General features: G+C 41.2%; 1 protein-coding gene across 4 annotated transcripts in view; it reads right to left on the bottom strand.

Annotated features, from left to right (window-relative positions):
* Window positions 1–281: 281 nt before the first annotated feature.
* Window positions 282–15647, bottom strand: part of ZBTB38 (zinc finger and BTB domain containing 38) — a 93496-nt gene continuing 78130 nt past the window's right edge. For all 4 annotated transcript variants that reach the window (XM_023513031.1, XM_023513030.1, XM_023513032.1 and 1 more), the window contains one exon: window positions 282–6784. In XM_023513031.1, the coding sequence (XP_023368799.1) occupies window positions 3197–6784 (3588 nt within the window). In that variant the 3' untranslated portion in view covers window positions 282–3196. The remainder of the gene's footprint in view (window positions 6785–15647) is intronic.

Raw genomic sequence — 15647 nt, 5'->3', positions numbered from 1 at the left:
AATACACAGGTTTGGAGTCAGGCAGACCTGGTTTGGAATCCTCATTCTGTCTGTGTGATCCTCTCAAATTCACTACAAAATATGGATAGTGAGGTCTCCTTTGGGTGGGGATGGGAGCGTTAAATGAATGGGCCGATGTGAACACATTGCCCAACGTGTGGTACTCGGTAAATGTAATTTGTTGCCCGTAGCTAATTAGAGCAGCATCCTTCCAGGAGAACATTTCATTCTCTGATTTATCATAATTAGATAAGGCCTATCCCAAACACTCAATTATCAGAAGACTTCATTCTCTCTTATTCTGTTCCTTTTTTAATGTCATAATTCATTGGAGTCCGAAGCATGTAAGTAGGTTCCATGGAATATAAACAAGGGTAAACAAATATATTGAGTGAATAATATGTGAAGTAAAGCTGTGACCCACACAGATGAACAGCTGCACACAAAACACCCATTAAAACATTTAAAAAGAGACGTAATATAGGAATAAGCTATTTTAATCAAGCAAAAACAAATTTATAGTCATTATTTCTAAAAATAAAATTAGACTTTTCCAATCCTTAACATCTGCATTTAATAATATCTTCTAACCAAAATACAGATGCTAAAACAGCAAATTACAATATATCTTGTACAGCATACAGTATGTTCACTGTTTACACTTTAATTCTAGTTGGTCATTATGTACTCAATGCATACTTTAACATCACCCATAATAAAATTTTCACAATTAAACAAAAAATGTGACAAGGTTGTCTTAAAACGGCTCTGCTATAAATTGTATATAATATACAGAATTACAAAGTCAAGTATTTTTTATCAAAATATACACCCCTCCCTGAAACTAACACAAGCTATCAACATTTTAAATGAATAATACAATTATAGAAAATATTTGCAAAATATTTTTTCATGTATAAATATTCTGCCATATTTACTTTGGTCTAGAATTATCAGCATACAAGTCCACTGAAAAAATATCCACATGTAAGGGCTGGGAGACGTCACTACACAGAATTTTATATTTGAAGTCAAATCGAAATGACTAGAATACACAGAGTAATTCTCCTTGATTCATAAACCTAACAGATAAAACAAATTAGTGGATCATAGGATTATTTGCTTACTATTCTAATTATTAATTCAAAAATGATTTTCATAAGCCCTTTGTGACTCTTTAACAAAACCCAAATGAATAGTGTAGGTAGGTATACATATATACAATGTATAAAATAAAGCTGAATTTGTTTGCATTTTCCCATTTTCCTCTACACTATAATACTGTATGTAAGTGAAAGTAGATGAACAAAAGATAAATGCAGATACAATATTGGGGTTAACAGCAAAGTACTACAGTATAAAAAGGTCAACTTTAATCATGTCCTTTCTTGGGCGTCTAAATGCTTTCTTGCCCACCCAAATCCATACTGTGTCTTCTTCATGGAAACATCACATCACTTGGAGAGAGAAACCAGAGTCCTCTGGGCTACTTCTTCGTAATGATAACCTTCCAACCTTGGATAACCTTGGTTTTCCATCTATCGAATCCAACGAATATGAACGGCTGCAGGTCACTCAAACTGGGTCTGGATTCTGCTCATCCTGGTGATCAAAAGGTAGGAATGTTTTCTTTCTCTCTCCCCCCTATTCTGGCAGTTTAAAAAGAATCATGACTTCCAGCTTTCCAGGAACCTAGTCCACATGGCAGAATATCCTGTAGGGCAATTAGATTTGAAGGCAATGTTGATGGTGTGGGTCAGTGTAAAAACATTAAAAAACTGAAGTAGGTTTTAAGCAAGGGGTCTAGGTGTCTGCAAATATGAAGACAAAGCATCTGGCTTTGTGGGTGTATTTCTGAGTCATGTAAGTAAGGGACAGAACCTTGTCACTCCCATCCCACCTCCCCAACCCCCCAAACAAACTTGCTGTTTTAAGCAAGGAAGGTCATCACTTCTTCTTGCCCACTCAAGTCATTAATGGGTGGGGCTGGGGTGGGGGACTGTTGTCCTTTTGTTTTATACTATTATGCACTTGTGGGCTGCATAATCTCCAAGGCAGCTTGTAGGGATTAGGCTTCCCGCCACTTCCAAGTGCTTGGAAATTAGTGCCTCACGCTAAATCGCCCCGACACTCCTTTAGTGGAGTGGGAGATGGGAAGTTTACTTGAACCCTTAAGTCTCTCTGGTTATGTCTGTCTGGAGTAGACCTCCACATCCATGGCCTTGTGATGGCTGGAAGACTGCAGAGAGTTTCAGAAGAATTTGACCCTCCTTCATTCTCTAAGGTGAAGCCACTGCAAAGTAATATGCAGCACAGGTAATCACAGGTAAATTCTGGGAGGGCTTTCCCCCACAGATAAGGCATGACCTATGTTTTCTGTGACTTGAGTAGATCAGTTCTAACAACAGCTCAGCCATAACTTCAAGAGAACAACATTCCATCTAAAAGCATTCACATGCTCTTAAATCATATTCAAAATGCTTTCTAAGAATTTTTACGTCAGTCTTCATGATTTGCAGATCTATTGCTCCTAATCTCTAGGGGGGATGTGGACAGTTAAACATTACAGTGATTTATATATGTTATTTTACAAGACCGTGTTGCAGAAAAGTAGTTCTAGACGTATGAACGTCCTACTTTAGGTTACTCATTACACACACATTTGCAGTTATATTGTTAAATATCTCATATGTATCCATTAATTTAAACAAATTTTAATAGTGCAGAAGCCAGACGGGAGTAAAGACTGTCATAGCTCATTTACCAGGGAACATATTCATGAAGACGCCATCTCCAGCGTATCTGACTCCTATTTTCTCCAGTGACTAAAGGCGGTTCAGCAGCCAGCTCCTATTAGCCTTTACTAGAAAGTTTTAAATTAGGTGAAAATTAAACTCCTTTTCCCACTGGTAGAAATACCACAGCTAAGAACTTCATTCACTTTCAGAAGATACTTGGAATACTGAAGGATTCAGCTATGTTGTTGTTACACACTTTGCATGAAGTTAATGCTAAAACCCAAAGTAGATATTAGGATTCTTTTCCTGGAATTTTCACAAATCAATTTTTTTTTTTTAACATTTCACTCCTTCATGACTGTCATGTGAACAAAACTAAACTGAAAGATAAAAAAAACCTAAAGAAAAAACCCAACGTATATTTTTGAAGGTGTTTCTGACTACTGAACTATTGCCACTCAAAGCACATTCTCAGCGATGTGTTGAATGTTATCCTTTTGGTCACTGTCTTCTGAATCTATGAAATGTGGATTCTCCAAGGGACTTGAGTTTCCATGGCACATGTAACCTAGTCTCTCCTGCTGACTTGGGCTTTTGAATAAGTGTTTCTTTTGGTGCATTCCAAGGGCAGCGGCCGTTTTGCAAATTTTGGGACACTGGAAGCAGGCATATCCCTTCCCGTTATGCTCCCGAATATGCCTCTGCTCGTGATTCCTTTTTGTGGAGAGATACAGAAAACTCTGAAAGCAGAACTGACAGTGGTACCGCTTTTCCCCGGTATGGATTCTTTCGTGGATTTTGAGGGTCTCATTCAAGGTGAACGCCTTGTTGCAATACTGACAGATGAACTCCTTTAAGCCCAGGTGGATGCGTTCATGTTTTTGTAAGTTGCCTTGCACCGAAAAACACCGTCCACAAGTCTTGCACTCATATGGCTTCTCTCCGGTATGACATCTCATGTGCATTTTCAGTGTGGACGGGCTCTGGAACTGCTTAGCGCAGAGCTCGCAGACATAAGGCTTAGAAGCGAGATGTCGGTGGGGCTTGCCTTGGTTTCCACCCCCAGATGCTTTGTCTCCGTCGCAGAGTTCACACTGCAGCTTGGGCATCTCTTTGTTTTCCTCCTCCTCCTCCTCGAAGGCCTTATCCTCAGGGGCCTTCTCCACAGCACAATCCAGCTCTGCTGGGTATCTGCACTTACTGCTCGGGCTCCTGTTGCCGTGCTCTTTCTTCCAGCTGCCTTTCCTCATTTTTCTCAGTTGTCTGGATTTCTTTTTTGGTTTGTAGTTGTAGTAAGGGCGCCATGGTTTATCAGTGGAGTCCTGGTCACTTGCATCATCAAACACTTCGTTCATCTCCACACACTCGGACTGGCAAAGGTCAAGTGGGCTGTCTCCGCTGGGTTCTGGGTCACTCTTCTGCGGTAACGTCTCCTCCTGCATGTGACATTTGGGTCTTCTCCCTCTTTTATAAAACAATTTTGATCCTAGAATATGCCTTTTTACGATGGCTTCGTTCCCAATTTTCACTGTTATTTGGCAAAGGGGTGCAACATTGCTATTGGTGGAGGTACCAGGCAGAGCTGGTTTTGCGATGTAGGTTTCAATTTTACTGGTTTCTTTGACAGTATTTGTGACTTTGCCTAATGATCCTCCAGGATCAGCAATGTATTTTGACTCCTCTGTTGTTTCTCCCCTATTGTGCGGTACCATTTTCTTTTTCTCCTTAATGCTTTTAGGCCTGCTCATAAATCTACCCACTTTGTCTGGCTCGGGTTTACTGTCGTCTTTCAGGGACTGGCTGGCAGCTGGGTCTGGAAGGGCTCTGTGGTTGCTGCCAGTCGTGGAAGCAACAGCATTGCTGTGTGTTATCACCGACGAAAACTGGCTGCTGTGCACAATGACGGACGGTGCTGAGCCACTGTAGCTGATCACAGAGGCTGGCTTCTCACTGCCCTTACTCAAGGGCAAAGCAGGTGCCTTCCCCACCTTGAGGCCAGAACCGAGAGCATTTTCTGTGGAAGACACTGACACCTCAGTTGAATAAAAGTTACCATCAAGATCAGTTTTCAATGTCTCCTCTCCCCACTTGGTGCCCTCTGCATTTTGTACCTTAGCAGAAGTGGGTGTGTCCTGACATGCAGATGTTTCCAAGGGGATGGCTGGACTATTGGTGACGGTGTTTCCACTTTTTTGGAAATTCAGTGTAGGTAATTCAGAGCTGTGTGGATTCTGAATATAGGTACCAGGTACAGACTCATTCATCTGACTGCTTTCTCGAGCATTTTCATAGGAAGAATTTCGGTAGCTCTTATAAGGAGCTCTCTTGCATTTCATAGGCAGTAGCCTATAAAGTTTATATGGATAGACACTAGGCTTCAGGCCCCCATTTGCTGTTTTTTTACTGATGGACAGTCTATGATCTATGGCATGGAAAGACTTTTGATGATTTTTGAGTATGTAGTAGGTCATGAAAGTTTCAAGACAGAAAATACACTGGTATCTCCTTTCTCCCGTATGCCAAATTTCATGTCTTGTCCTGTACTCAGCCAATGCAAACACTTTGTTGCAGTAATGGCAAGGATATGTTCTTCTCCATGAGTGGACATTTGCGTGTCTTCGGAGGCTGGACAAAGTTACATAACTACGTTTGCACACAACACAACTGTAGAGCATTTGCCCATTAACAAATTCAACCATGTGGTCTGTGTCTGGCAAGGTACTCCCAGTACTGGAAAATTCACCAATCCTATTTTCAGATAATAAAGCTTCTGGACCTGTGAATGAAGCACTGTTTTGTCCGATGGTAGGATAGTTTTCTAAAAAGCGTTGGTTTTCTCCAGGAACGGGCATGTGGCTTGACCTCATACAGATCTGTTCGTGCCGATCCAAACGGTTCAGGGTGGTGAACTGTTTGTTACAATACTTGCACACTAAAGGCTCCTGAGTTGGTTTGTGGAGCTGCATGTGGGCACTGAGCAGAGTGCTACTGTCAAAGGACTTGGAACAAGAGCTGCAATTGTAGACGAGGGGCGGAACCTCTGCTGCTGGCGGCCCAGGAACCTCAGAAGGTTGACTTCCATCTTCCTTGGAAAAGTGGACATCTCCTTCATTGCTGGGAGATTTTGAGTGAGGAAGAACTGTAGCTGGCTGTGGACTTTTTTCTTGATTAACCTCTAGGTTGGTTACTGGAGGGAGTGGTGCATTTTCTGTAGTTGAATCAGAATCCTGGGGTATGGAGAGTGTCTTTGGCTTTCGGCATGTTTTCGGTTTTGCTGCAAGAGCTTCACAATTTTCTTTACCTGTCTGACCAGGTGAATTGCTGTCATGCTCACAGGCGGGCTGACTTTTGTAAGCCTCGGCTACAGAAGAGACAGCATAGGAGTGCTCAGCGAGCGTGCGGACAGGCTCGGCCTCATGGCAGACATCTGTCCTCTCCAGACAAAGGCTAGCTGTTCTCATGGAGTCAGAGACCTTTTTGAAACTGGCCCTCAAGTCTAGTGGAGAAAACATGTTATTACTATTTTCTGTTTCAATGATGGAAAATGCATTCGTGATCCTCGGCCCATTGGTGATGGCTGGTTCTTCATGCCTTTTTTCATTCTTTTCTTCTTTAACTACTCCCTTTTCAGTAATGCAGAACACATAGGGACCTGGGGAATTGGAGAAGTTGCGATCAGTAAGATCTTCCAAGAACGATATTCCCAGCTTTTTTCCTGCAGCTGCAAGATCAGTGACTGTTTCCTGTCTCTTGACGACGACTGTGGAGCTGTAGATATAATTAAGTATTTCCGTAAACACTTCAGCTTTGAGATCATCCAGCTCCAGAACGTGGCTAGAAATACAGATTGTATGGCTCCAAAAGATATTTTTGAAATAAAGGCTGGAAGCTGCCAAGACATTGCTGTGGGCTTTAAATTTGGTGTCTTCTACGATGATAGTGACATCACATAAAATGCCCCGAATGCGCTGCTCGTTTAAGATGGAGAGCACTGTGTCACTGTGAAAGTCATCCTTGAGGTCCCTGGTAAGGGACATGACTGTCATCTGAAACAACAGGAGAGAAACGGTCAGAGACTCTTCCACCAGTGGTTTCTTTACTTCTAGATTATATTCAAACAACTGCTGCAAACAACTTTTTGTATGAAAATTCAGGTTTTTATCTCCTTCTGTTGCTACTCCCAAGATGTGGAGTCAACATTAGCAGCTAAATCTTTTCCCTGCCCTGGCCTGCTTCTCATACCATTGCTAATCACTGTTATAGTTGGAAATCCTCCCAGAACACCTTCCCCTTTTCTCTAAGGTTGTAGCTATCTACACATGTCCAAATTTGGGAAGGGCAGAGTTTGGGGTTTTGTTTTTCTAAATGTTAAGGATCTCATCTCTCATTACCACTCAAGGCTGCTGCCATCCACTCCTAAAGCTGGGCAATGCCATGGTCCTGCCACAAGCTTCCTCAATGATCTGATCTGAATAGAATCCAGGCAGCAGGAAAATGAGTTTTTATGAAAGGGCTTTGCCTAAGTGGGACCTATGAGCAAAGCCTTTCCAGAGAGGAAGCAAGAACTGAACCTAGCCTGTGGCTCTGAAGGGTTCCTCAGTGAATAAACGCAGTCTGGGTGACCGAGTCCAACCATAGGGGCACCCTACCTCCCTGCGCTACTGGGCCTTATGGGGACCTGTCCCGTTCTTTTTCTAATTTTCCTATTGTTGTAGACAAAGTAGACTAGGGCTTTTAAAAAGAATCTTGTCATGTACCAAAGGCAAACAAAAAGGAGACAAAACACAAAGGCAGAAAAGATCGTTTCTGGGTCTGTGATAATGAGTCTAGTCACAGGTTCCTAAATCCATACATATTAAAGACACAGTAGTTCTTGTTCTGGTCTGAGGATCCATCTCTCCTCTTCCCTATATGCGTTCTTTTATCTATATGCCCTATATGTTATGGTTCTTGTTATTCTCTCTACCATGAACCTGGGGTGGCCAGGATAGTCTAGTAAGGGACAGTCACAGTGAGAAATAGGAGGTACACAGTGACTTATGACACAATGAAATTCATTCTTACCCTTATGAGGTGTGATGCAGTCTGTTCTGTTCTCGTTATCCTTCATTTTTAAAGTTGTTAACACCAACTCACTAATTTCACTACCTGCTAATAGATTCCTCCCTGCAGTTAAAACAAAAAAATCCTCTGGTCTATAGGTCATCTAACCAGCTATTTCTCAGTCTCTCTGGGCTACCCCATATCAAGTGACGTCTCCAGAAAGCCATATTGCTTGATATTTCTTTAACTCTGTGTGGCAATGTTTTCCTACCACTAGAATATAACATTTAGCTCATGGTGTTTATTGAATTGGAAAGACCAGATGGCCACACAAAGAATGTCTCTTTACCTTTTTGTAAAGCTGCTATTATAAGCTGTGCCCATTATGTTATTTAGTATCCTTTACACAAGGATCTGCTTGATAAATTCTTTTTATCTCATTCAGCCACTGGGAAAAAAGTACCTTTCTTCTAACAAATTCTTCAATTCAGATAATAAGAACACTACATTCACCATCGTTCTGTTTTAACTTTCTAGACAAAGAAGCTTAGAACTTTCATCATCAATTGTAGCCACTCTTAGACTGGGTTTCTTGTGGGAATATTGTCCCACTTTTTTTTTTTTTTTTTTGAGTCAGAGTCTCATTTTGTTGCCCTTGGTAGAGTGCCATGGTGTCACAGCTCACAGCAACCTCAAACTCTTAGGCTCAAGTGATTCTCTTGCCTTAGCCTCCCAAGTAGCTGGGACCACAGGTGTCTGCCACAACCCTTGGCTACTTTTTAGAGACGGGGGTCTTGTTTTTGCTCAGCCTGGTCTTGAACTCATGAGCTCAGGCAGTCCATTGGCCTTGGCCTCCCAGAGTGCTGGGATTACAGGCATAAGCTGTCACAGTTTTTTAAACATTAGTTCTTTTACTCTTGTTTTATCCTGTCTTTAACAGTATCTTCCAATAATCTTTTCTAGAAGTGAGATTATAAGTAAAAATAGAATTAAACAAAATGGAATCTTTATGACTGCCTCTGTGCCCCTAAAAAGAGAACGGGTCATTCCTGAGTGAAGGAACGTGTCCTTCATGGGTCATAGATCAATAACATATTTTGCTGATTTCTTTTGTTTTCCTTGAGGTCTCTCTGCCCTGAGCCTCTGAAAGATCTAGTTCCCCTCCTGACTCATATATTCTTATCCTGTTTGGCTTCTCTGAAGCCCATAAATTATTTCGATTCCTTATCCAGCCTGACTAGATAGTCTCAGATCTGACAAAACACACACTATTATGATTCAAAAAGGTGGCTTCTATCTTGGCTCAGGTCTATACTGACATCATCTATTTTGTCCTTCCAATTCAAAACTGCTGCTTCTTCCAAAACACTCCACATTTCAGAGCATTTTGAACCTCCCACCTGGCTCTACTTTCCCTTAGGAAATACACTATTTCACATCAAACTAATGAACACTCTTGCCCTGGCTCAGATTTATAATATATAAAGCACCAACTCACTTCTGTGGAATTCTCTGATTCTTCTCTCAGATGGCTCAATTAGGATGGAGAGCAAAAGACCACCTCTTAAGCCTGAATAATATCTTATCCATATAATTAGAACAACATACATAATAGGAAGTATCACATATTATCATTAAAACATCCTCATAACTTTGGGAAATCCAAGTATGACATCTGTCAGAAGAATACTGACCTTTATGTGGCAGGAACTTTTTAAAGTTTACTACGTGGCACCTTGATTTGCCTTCTTGATATACACATGTGAAAACTTCATCCTTCTATCAGTTTTATCCAGCAGAGAAGTTACTACCTAACATAGTCAGACATGGTGCTTCGGGGCTGGAGATACGGAGGAGAGGAAAGTAAGTCTCTGTTCTCAAGGAACTTGGTGTCCAGGGAAGAAAGAGAACTGCTAACTAATAACTGGAATCCAGGATGGCAGGACTTACACCAGAGGTTGAATACAAAATGTTGAAAGATTAAGTGACAACTGATTATTTAGAGGGAATGTAGATTCCTTGGCCTCAATGAATACATAAAACAGGGGTGTGGGAAAGATGTTCGAAGTAGAAGGAATGCTATGGGCAAAATAAATAACAATCGAAGGGTTTACTGTCCCTGTTAACTGAGGGGGCAGGAGTGGCGTGTGCTGCGCAGGCCCCAGCGTCACAGCAGTGCTGGGCACATGGCAGCCTCGGCATGACCTGCCAGATGAGACTGCCTAGCAAAGCAGGGGTCAGGCCAGACCAAGGGCTTTAAAGGGCTCCTCACAGTAAACTTCATACTGCAGGCGGTGGTATATGAACTCAAAATTTATATGAATTTCCTCAACAAATATTTACTGAACTACTAGGCAGAAGTCAACAGCTAAATGCTGTAGGAGCAAAAAGTTCATGCCCCCACCTTTGAACAAATGTTTACTGAGGCTTTGAGATGGTGATTTCTAAACCTGGCTATGTATCCAAGTCACCTGGGAAGTTTTAAAATAGTACAGATTTACAGATTCTCTCTCCTCTGCTCCTGCAGAGATTCTGGTTTAGAACAGCTGGAGTGAGACCCGGGAATCCATATGTATTTCTATGCTTCAATTTATTTTGTGAATAAGTAATACATGCATTAAGACACCAAATTGAGAAGGTCCTGAAATAATCACTGGAAAATTTCCTTCCTACCTTGTTCCTGAGGCATACGATGTCTCAGGTTTTTAATCAACTAGACAGAAACAAGCCTAAGGGCTGATAGTAAAACTCAGTGCCATATGAGAAATGAACATTCTGCCCTTAGAGGCTCGCAGGGGGAAGTAAGATGTGTTCCTGAAACACTGCGAAGCCCAGGTGAGGTGGCTGATGCCTATCATCTTAGCACTCCATGAGGCTGAGGAGGGAGAATCACTCGAGATCAGGAGTTGGAGACCAGCCTGAGCAAGAGCGAGATCTCATCACTACTAAACATAGAAAAATTAGCCTGGGGTATGACTGGCACGTGTAGTCCCAGCTACTTGGGAGACTGAGGCAGGAGAATCACTTGAATCCAGGAGTTAGAGGTTGGTATGAACTAGGCTGAGGCCATGGCACTCTAGCTGGAATGACAGAGTGAGAAGAGAGAGGGGAAGAGGGGGAGGGGGAGAGAGAGACAGACAGACTACAAAACAAAGATACACAGGGAGCAGACAGGATCAGGTATGCAAGGAGAAGGTTATGGAAGTTCAGAGGAGAACGGCTTGGCAAGGGGTCTGAAGGAGGCAGAGGGGACAGGCTCCGAAACATCTTGTAGGAGGAAGTAACACATACTGGATTCTGATGGGCAGAGTTTGGTTCTGTCGATATGGGCAAAGGGATAAAAGGGAATTCTAAGCAGAAAGACCCAGAGTACCCTCAAGAAATTTATGATCGAGGAGCCAATGCCATACCTTCAGATGAAGAACCCAAATCTGCCAACACAATTTGGAAAACAGTGAAACTTGCTGAAGATGCAATTCAATGTCTTCAAGACTCTAGAACTCACCTCTCTGATCGAACAGGCCCTTAGTTCAACCACCAAGATTTTGTTTTGTTTTGTTTTTTGCAGTTTTTATCTGGGGCTAGGTTTGAACCCGCCACCTCCGACATATGGGGCCAGCGCCCTACTCCTTTGAGCCACAGGCACCGCCCTCAACCACCAAGGTTTATCATGAATGCCTTCAGAGCATAGTTACCCAGCTTGCTGGATGACCTCTGTGTTTGTTATGGCCAAAAAACCACTCCCATGTTCAAAATACAACAAAGTGATGAGTTCTATTTTTAATTTAAAAAAAAAAAAAAAAAACCTCCCCAGAGACTGGAAGAAATGAATTCTAATCTGTAGACAAGAAGGGACCCACTGTAGGCCAGTGTGGCAAATCTGGTCCCCACAGGTTTCGTTTGACCCATGTGACTTTTGAAATCAGGTTTTTGAAAAAGTTAACTATGTTGGAAAACTCTTGAGATTTAACATAAAAATAAATATGCCCTTTCCCAAAAATACAGGAAGCCCAGGGAACACTGGAGTTGTCACCTGCCTGGCAGGCACTGGCGCTGAGTAGCTGTGTGTCCACAGCACTTCCCCAAGCATTCACGACCAGGCGGCTTTTCACAGCAACACAGTCTGCCTGCGCCCCCCGCCCCCAGGTTCAGTCTGTGTGACTGATAAGAACAGAAAGTAAGATAACAAGGGACCCACAGGTCTTATCAGACATACTTAAAGGATATCCCGAAGATGAAAAGTAAGACTTATAAAAGAGCTCTTGGGGGAGGGGGGCAGTCATTCTCACCAAAACCAGTATTCTTTTGACTTTAAAAAGTCAAGTTACCTTAAAGCAACCTCCTCCACTATATTTCTTCATAGACAGTAACTGAAAATAGAAATCTCAGGAGCTCCTGCCAATGGAAAGCCCACAACAGGTTTCAAACAAAGAAATGCAAGTTAGAAAGAAGATGAGTATTAATGTACATGTGACTTTCTAAAAGCAGGCTTTGTGCGATAAATTTGCTATCAGTAGTATTACCAAGATGGACTAGGGAAGCATGAAAAAGTTAACCGAAATGTTCTAGGTATAAAAATTTTAGTGATCTAGTATTTTAAGAAATTAAGCTAATTTGTACTGTGGTCATCTGACTTATGTTGCTATTTCCCTGAGTTTGTAATTTCGCTGGAATAGCTTTTAAAACGTATTTGTAGATATATAACACACATGTATATAGTCACATGTATATACAAATACATGTATGAACAAGTATGTGATCATGGGATATATACTTCAATATATTTTTAAAGCACAAATACATAGGATGAACGTATAATTCAGCATGCGAAACAGGACACTTGAGAGAGAAGGGAGGTACAAGTGACAACCATGCCAGGAAAACAGGGATACGTTAACACTATTCCCCAGGAAATCAGCATGAATGAGCATCACAATGTAAACCTCTTTATGTTAGCTGTAAAATTCTATAAGTATGTATGTATTTACCTAAACTATACATTTAATAGGTATTTAAAATGCTTTTATGAATGATTTAAATATATAACAAACATTTTATAACTATACTTCATATAAATGTCACTGGGAAATTCTAGTTAATTTTGGAATTTTCTGCTACTTTTGTATTCTTCCATGCTCTAGCCTAATATCATAAACATACATACATATCATACAAACAGAGGCACTTCAATAAGAGACTTTTGATTATTAAAATGACCTTTCTTTGCTTGCTTTTTAGAGTTACTTAGCTTTAAAAAAAGAAAATAGGCAGGCGGTGCCTGTGGCTCAAATGAGTAGGGCACCAGCCCCATGTGCCGGAGGTGATGGGTTCAAACCTAGCCCCCGACAAAAATTGCAAACATGAAAATAGGCCAGGTACAGTAGTTCACACCTGCAATCCTAGCACTTGAGAGGCTAACGTGGGAGGAGTTTGAGACCAGCCAGGGCCTGTCTCTAAAAAACCAAAAATAAGCTGGGCATGCTACTCAGGAGGATGGGGCCAATAATTTGAGGCTGTAGTGAGCTATGATTGTGCCATGGCACTCCAGCCTGTGCGGCCAATTATTTCAAAAAAAAAAAAAAAAAAAGGAAAAGAAAACAATGAAAGAAAAAAAAATCTATGCTTGCTTATGGTCAGAGGTTCAAAAGCACAGAAGTGCATCAAGGTAAAAAGCAGAAGGCCCCTTCTCCAGCCCAGCCTCCCCACTCTCCATATCCACCAGTCCACAGCACAAGGAGAACACGACCTCCTTTGTCATGGATCCCTTTCCTCGTAACTTCAGACAATTTCTACATGCCATGTGTATAAAGCTTTAGGAGAAAAACTATATTTCTTCTTAAGGTTATCCTTCTCTCCTATCCTCTAGCTCCACTGCCTGGAAATCCTTATTCGTACTCATTTCAAGCGACAACTCATCGGGGTATCCTCCCTAGTCTGGAATTTCTAGTTTGGGGTTCATAGTATCATTGTAGCATCATGCATTTGTTCACCTTTATCTTTCCCTATGAGCTCCCTGAGTGCCGGGAAAATCTGATTCATCTTTGTACTCTCTGTGCCTTTAGGCAAACAATGTGTTGTTGATGATGTTAACAGTGAGAAAGAACTGTCCCTGAAGGGTGGCCTTGAGAAAGCGACTTCTCAGTCTCACTAAGAAGTAACAGTGTTACTGCACTCTTTTCTTGTAATGCCTTACAGGTTTAATAATGAAAATATACTTTTAAGAAACTACCACTTGTCAAGTTTTGGTGGAGTATCAAAGAATATCCACAGTTAACTGAAAATGCTAGTAAAAAACTTTATATACCTTGGCTCAGTGGGTAGGGCAACGGCCACATACACCAAAGCTGGTGGGGTCGAGCCCCGCCCGGGCCAGCTAAACAACAATGACAACTGCAACCAAAAAATAGCCGGACATTTTGTGGTGGGAGCCTAATAGTCCCAGCTACTTGGGAAGCTAAGGCAAGAGAATCGCTTAAGCCCAAGAGTTTGAGGTTGCTGTGAGCTGTGACACCATGACACTCTACCGAGGATGACATAGTAAGACTCTGTCTCAAAACAACAACAACAACAACAATAATAAAACTTTATATACCTCAATTAACACAACATACTACAAGTGAATGCAGGAGCAGATATAAAAACTCACCTTTCTTTATTCTAAGCCAGATTTAAAGGTATTTGTAAAAATATAAACCAATAACACTCTCCCATTTTTTTGTTTTAGAAAATATTTTTTATAAGATATGTTATTTTATCCTGAAATTGGATTTATCATAGTCATGTTTCAGGAGTTAACAGTTTTTAAAATTCTCACTTAAAAAAATTTTTTTTCAGACAGGGTCTCACTTTGTTGCCTAAGTAGAATGCAGTGACATCATTACAACTCACAGCAACCTCAAATTCTTGGGTTCAAGTGATCCTCTGGGGTGGGGTGGTACATGCCTATAGGCCCAGCTACTCTGGAGGTTTTCACCAGATAATGTTTCTATATTTAGTAGAGAAGGGGGTCTCACTCTCACTTAGGCTGGTCTCCAACTCCTGAGCTCAAACAATCCTCCCTTCTTGGCCTCCTAGAGTTCTAGGATTGCAAACAGCAGCCTCTGCACTGGCCCCATTCTAAATTTTGAATATGGTAAATACTGATAGATAAAACTCAGCCAAACAAAGGCTCCTTTGGCCCTTAATGATTCATAAGAGTATAAAAAGTCTTGGGACCAAAATGTTTGAGAATTGCTATGCTATCTAATAACAAAACGTTCAAAATAATTTCAATTGATTATTTTAAACAATTAAATTTAATTAACTTTAAAATAAATTGTTAAATATTTTACTCAATAAAATAAATCATATATAAGCCTAAAAGGACTAAAGAGAAAGTACTTAAAAGTGTGGTAAGACCTAAAGCAGAAATCGTCAGGTGGCAAGTGGAGAGACCAAGGGATGTAGAAGCACAGATAGCTCTCTATCCTTGTCCTTAATTTTCCAAGCTTGAAGCAATTACTATCCCTTGAGTTTGAGCATGGCTAAAAATAGGTGGACCAACAGTCCAGTCCTTAACATACACAGGTGGAAATTATTCTTTGATTTTCAAGGCTGCTGCCTACCATCTGTTTGTATAATCTATTTTTTGCATCTTTGCCTTTGAGTCTCACAGGTTAGCATGGTCACAGTAATCTACATGCCTGTATGATTCTATCCATCTATTAAAAGTTAGCCCCTTCTAGCCATGTACAGTGGCTCACGCCTATAATTCTAGAACTTTGAGAGGCTGAGGCTGGATGCTTGTTTGAGGCTGGGAGTTCGAGATCAGCCTAAGTAATAAAGCCAACATAGATAGGCTCTGTCTCTATCAAAAAAAAAAAAAAA

This window comes from Otolemur garnettii, unplaced genomic scaffold (assembly GCF_000181295.1).
Source record: "Otolemur garnettii isolate 467f Iridium unplaced genomic scaffold, OtoGar3 scaffold00032, whole genome shotgun sequence".
Classification (NCBI taxonomy): domain Eukaryota; kingdom Metazoa; phylum Chordata; class Mammalia; order Primates; family Galagidae; genus Otolemur; species Otolemur garnettii.
Note: the sequence above shows the minus strand (reverse complement) of the source record. Positions and strands in the feature narration are given on the sequence as shown.